Here is a 4,897-nt window from a genome sequence, read left to right on the forward strand (position 1 = left end):
AAACTGACTTTACAGGTTGGCTGTGAGAGAAGATACTGGAAAGGGCTTTGAAAAATTTAAACTATTGTACAAATGATGGCATTATTATAGAGCTCCCCCTCCTCAACCTATAATAAAAACTTAAAAGCTAACATGAGATGCTATGTTACATTTTGCTTAGTACTCTACAGTATCATCCCGTTCAATCTTTTTTTTTTTTTTTAAAGATTTTATTTATTTATTTGACAGAGACAGCCAGCGAGAGAGGAAACACAAGCAGGGAGAGGTGGGAGAGGAAGAAGCAGGCTTCTAGCAGAAGCCTGATGTGGGGCTCGATCCCATAACACGGGGATCACGCCCTGAGCCGAAGGCCGACGCCCAACGACTGAGCCACCCAGGCGCCCCATCCCATTCAATCTTTAAAACAACGTTAAGAGGTTGGGTACTGTTATTATCCCTGTTTACAGACAAGAAACTGGGTCTCAGAGAATTTAAGCCTGATTTGTCCAAAGTCACACAGCGAGAAAGTGGCAAAGCAAAGGATTATAGATGTGGCCCCAACTGTTGCCTGCGGGATAAATGATTGGCCTTGTAGAACTGTCAGGAATTCAGGGAGGGAAACCGAGTCACCAACAGAAATGCCTTCTCAATAGGAGAGACGTTGTCAGGTAACGACTGTCAGAAATTCTTGGATATTTATTCCTTATTAAAACAAAAAAAAATTTTAATGCCCTCTAGGTGCCAAGCGCAGATTTTACAGCCCAGGCTGGCCTCTGACAGGCTGTTTTCCTCCACTTTCCTTACTCCCAGATTTCCTGGTGTTCCACGTGGGGGTTTTGCTAATTTCCCCACCTCCTGGCTTGTGGTCCAGGCAAGCAAACGGTCGTGGGACCCAGATGGCAAGCCTATTAACCCCACCCCCCTTCCCGCCGCCCTTCTCTTTCCCGGGCTGCAGGTGAGCGGGAACACTGGGGGGAGAGTCCGCAACAGCCGCGCCTCGGCAACCATTGGCTCCTCGGCCGGTCCCGCCTCGCGCGGGGCGTTACCGCCACGCCTCCTACCCCCAGCTCGCCAGCTTCCCGAACAATGACGGCCGCCGCCCCGCCCACCTTTGGCGTCACGATCAAAACAATCCTCTAACTACAACTCCCAGAAGGCCGAGTGGCTGCGCGAGCTCAGCCTCGGAGGCCGTCCTGGCAAAACTACAGGTCCCGAGGCGCATCGCGCGACCGCGTCTTCTCCATTGCGCGAGTGCGGAACCGCCTTTGTTTCCGGTGTGGATCTGGGCGAGCGTGGCGTGAAGTTGGGTTTGGGTGCTGCCGGGGCTCCTTGGTTTACCTGTTTGGGTTTGTAGCTGTGCAGGTGAGATAATAAGCTCAGGAATGCAACGGTCGCCCTCTTGGGGCCAAGGCAGATTTCGGCGTCTGGGGGTGCCGGGACAGATGTTGGACTTAAGCTGCAGTTCGCGATCGGAAATCAGTCTTCACTATTTCTCGGTGTTTTCTAGTGTACGAAGTGATTTTTTCCCTTCACCAGTTCCCAGAACAACACTGTGTGAGTGGAAGCCTAAGTGCCTCCAGTTGACAGCCGAGGAAAAGGTCCAGGGAGATGAGGTGATTTGTCTACAAACGACCGCATTAGCAGTTGCTGAGCAGGGCGTTAATGCTGTTTTCTAAGTCCAAACCCAGTATTCTCTGCTTTGCATCCAGATTGCAGACGCCCTTTCTTGTTGACTAGGAGAGTTGGGGAGTGGGCATTTGTTGCCTCCTCAAGTGGAGTATCCCAATAGAATGACGAAAGGAGCTATGGAGGTGATATAATCGAGTCTTAGGTCAATGTGTAGATATAATTTTCTTATGTCTGAATCATTTATTCAGTCGGTGTATTTATGACATGCCTTCGGGTTGTCAAGCCCTATTCTAGATACTAGAGATACAGCCGCAAACCAAACTGCCCAACCCTTACATTCCTTTTGGGTTAGACAAACAATAAACAAATATATAGTGAGACAGGTGGTGATCACAGATAAGGAGAAAAATCAGGCAAGGAAAGGGGAAATATTCATGGGGGGATTTTGAACAGCATCCTAACCTCTGTTTAGATCTAATAATTAATTTATATTGTAGGCACAGCAGCTACACAGAAAAGATGGGAGAGGAGGCCAATGATGACAAGAAGCCAACAACTAAATTTGAACTAGAGCGAGAAACAGAACTTCGCTTTGAGGTGGAGGCATCTCAGTCAGTTCAGTTGGAGCTGCTGGCTGGCATGGCAGAAATCTTTGGCACAGAGCTAACCCGAAACAAGAAATTCACCTTTGATGCTGGTGCCAAGGTGGCTGTTTTCACTTGGCATGGCTGTTCTTTACAGCTGAGTGGCCGCACCGAGGTTGCCTATGTCTCCAAGGACACACCTATGTTGCTTTATCTCAACACTCACACAGCCTTGGAGCAGATGAGGAGGCAGGCGGAGAAGGAAGAAGAGCGAGGCCCCCGGGTGATGGTAGTGGGCCCCACTGATGTGGGCAAGTCCACAGTGTGCCGTCTACTGCTCAACTATGCAGTGCGTTTGGGCCGCCGTCCCACTTACGTGGAGCTGGATGTGGGCCAGGGCTCTGTTTCCATCCCTGGTACTATGGGGGCCCTCTACATTGAGCGGCCAGCTGACGTTGAAGAGGGATTCTCTATCCAAGCCCCTCTGGTGTATCATTTTGGATCCACCACTCCTGGCACCAACATCAAGCTTTATAATAAGGTCAGAGCCAGAGCCAAGGTGGGATGGAGGGAAGGGCTGCTATAAGGGTAGGAAGCTGTGCAGAAGTGTGCTAATTAAAATCGTCTGTGGCCCTGTCTTTGCTCCCTCTCAGCTGGTATTTACTGCCACATGATTTCAGAAAAGACAGTTTCAAATATAAGTCAACCTCAGATTGTTAAACGTTTCTGTGGCCCTGTTCTTAAATAATTTACTGAATTTCTGCTTAGGACATAGAACAGTAGAAGCAGCAACATAAAGTAAAAAAACCCATGTTACGGGGTTGAAACCACAGCCATTAAGAATGTCATTTTTTTCTTGTACCTAATAGTCACTTATTCTATGTAGCTATGAGTTTGTCCATTTTGTGTTTCTTTTCCTCACCTTGATGCTCTCTTCTGCAGATTACATCTCGTTTAGCAGATGTGTTCAATCAAAGGTGTGAAGTGAACCGAAGGGCCTCTGTGAGTGGCTGTGTCATTAACACCTGTGGCTGGGTCAAGGGCTCTGGGTACCAGGCCCTGGTGCACGCAGCCTCAGCCTTCGAGGTGGATGTGGTTGTGGTTCTGGATCAAGAACGACTGTACAACGAATTAAAACGGGACCTGCCTCACTTTGTCCGCACTGTGCTGCTCCCTAAATCAGGGGGTGTGGTTGAACGCTCCAAAGACTTCCGGCGGGAATGTAGGGATGAGCGTATCCGTGAGTATTTCTACGGATTCCGGGGCTGTTTCTATCCCCATGCCTTCAATGTCAAATTTTCAGATGTGAAAATCTACAAAGTTGGGGCACCCACCATTCCAGACTCCTGTTTGCCTTTGGGCATGTCTCAGGAGGACAATCAGCTCAAGCTAGTGCCTGTCACACCCGGCCGAGATATGGTACACCACCTCCTGAGTGTTAGCACTGCTGAGGGCACAGAGGAGAACCTTTCTGAGACCAGTGTGGCTGGCTTCATTGTGGTGACCAGTGTGGACCTGGAACATCAAGTGTTTACTGTTCTCTCTCCAGCCCCCCGCCCACTGCCTAAGAACTTCCTTCTCATCATGGATATTCGGTTCATGGACCTTAAGTAGAGATTGGTAGGAAGCCTGCTGCCTGGGGCATTAGAGATATTCTGGCCATCACCAAACGCAGGTAGACTGAGGTATGAGACTCTGTTGAGGCCACGCAGACGAGTAAACAGTGAACTAGTAGAAAGCATATTTCTACCTCTTGAAACAGGTGGTGGAAACCCAACTCTTCTAATCTTGAACCAAAAGGACAACCATGAGAATATAATTGGTTTCTTGGATCACCAAAGGTGCCACTTTGAATTTTCTGAGGTCCCGGAGAATCCTATTCCACTATGCTACTTGGTGGACTGATTTCTAGGAGGAATTTTTTTTTTTTTTATCATCACTGCTTTATATTCTGTATCTAGTACTTACTATCTCATTTTTACAGGATGAAAGATTGAATCAGAAGGCCTCTTTCTAATAAAGTTCAAACTTGGAAAATTTTAATAAATACTTTTGTCATCTCATAGAAGCTGGTATAATTTTTTAAAAATTTTGTGTTTCCCCCTAAGCAAGAGGGAAACATTATTGGAATGAGTTATGGCTAAATGCTTAGAGGAGAGGAAAGCCAAGAGCCAAGCAGGTGAATTTTTATAATGACTCTCCTTTCCTTGTACGTAAATAGATTCTAAATCTTTTGTCAATCCCAGGTTTACGCTGAGGAGCTACAGGGGCTGGTGATAAACTTGGATTGAGGTTTCTGGTCTAATCATTTCCCAGACATAGCCCATTTGCTCTCAGCTGCAGCTATCTTTCCTATTCTCTGTCTGATTGGAACTGGGCCCTATGGCAGTGTAAATTGAGCTTTCAGGTGGTGAGAAGCTGGGAAAGCCCCATTCTCCGATTCCTTTTTTTTAAGATTTTTAAAAATTTATTTGACAGAGAGACAGCCAGTGAGAGAAGGAACACAAGCAGGGGGAGTGGGAGAGGAAGCAGGCTCCCAGTAGAGCAGGGAGCCCGATGTGGGGCTTGATCCCAGGACCCTGGGATCACACCCTGGGCCGAAGGCAGATGCTTAACGACTGAGCCACTCACGTGCCCCCCATTCTCTGATTTCTTGCAAATGATGTGTGTTCCTAGTTTAGACTGGATTATTGAGTACTGTCTAA

General features: G+C 47.7%; 1 protein-coding gene across 3 annotated transcripts; it reads left to right on the forward strand.

Moving 5' to 3' along the window:
- Positions 1 to 1,205: 1,205 nt before the first annotated feature.
- Positions 1,206 to 4,255, forward strand: CLP1 (cleavage factor polyribonucleotide kinase subunit 1). Of its 3 annotated transcripts, none has more exons than XM_002922710.4 (3): positions 1,206 to 1,341; positions 2,106 to 2,733; positions 3,135 to 4,255. In XM_002922710.4, exons 2-3 carry the CDS (start codon positions 2,128 to 2,130, stop codon positions 3,804 to 3,806), a joined length of 1,278 nt encoding a protein of 425 aa, XP_002922756.1. In that variant the 5' UTR covers positions 1,206 to 1,341; positions 2,106 to 2,127; the 3' UTR covers positions 3,807 to 4,255. The 3 variants fall into 3 exon arrangements, with proteins under 3 accessions (XP_002922756.1, XP_019658779.1, XP_019658778.1); XM_019803220.2 differs by lacking the exon at positions 1,206 to 1,341 and adding an exon at positions 1,354 to 1,487; XM_019803219.2 differs by lacking the exon at positions 1,206 to 1,341 and adding an exon at positions 1,480 to 1,592.
- The last annotated feature ends 642 nt before the right edge of the window (positions 4,256 to 4,897 follow it).

This window comes from Ailuropoda melanoleuca, chromosome 16 (genome assembly GCF_002007445.2).
Source record: "Ailuropoda melanoleuca isolate Jingjing chromosome 16, ASM200744v2, whole genome shotgun sequence".
In the NCBI taxonomy this organism is placed as follows: Eukaryota; Metazoa; Chordata; class Mammalia; order Carnivora; family Ursidae; genus Ailuropoda; species Ailuropoda melanoleuca.

Coding starts and splice junctions, on each gene's coding strand:
- CLP1 (XM_019803219.2), top strand. Junction 2,734..3,134: donor ACATCAAGCTTTATAATAAG/GTCAGAGCCAGA, acceptor TCTCTTCTGCAG/ATTACATCTCGTTTAGCAGA.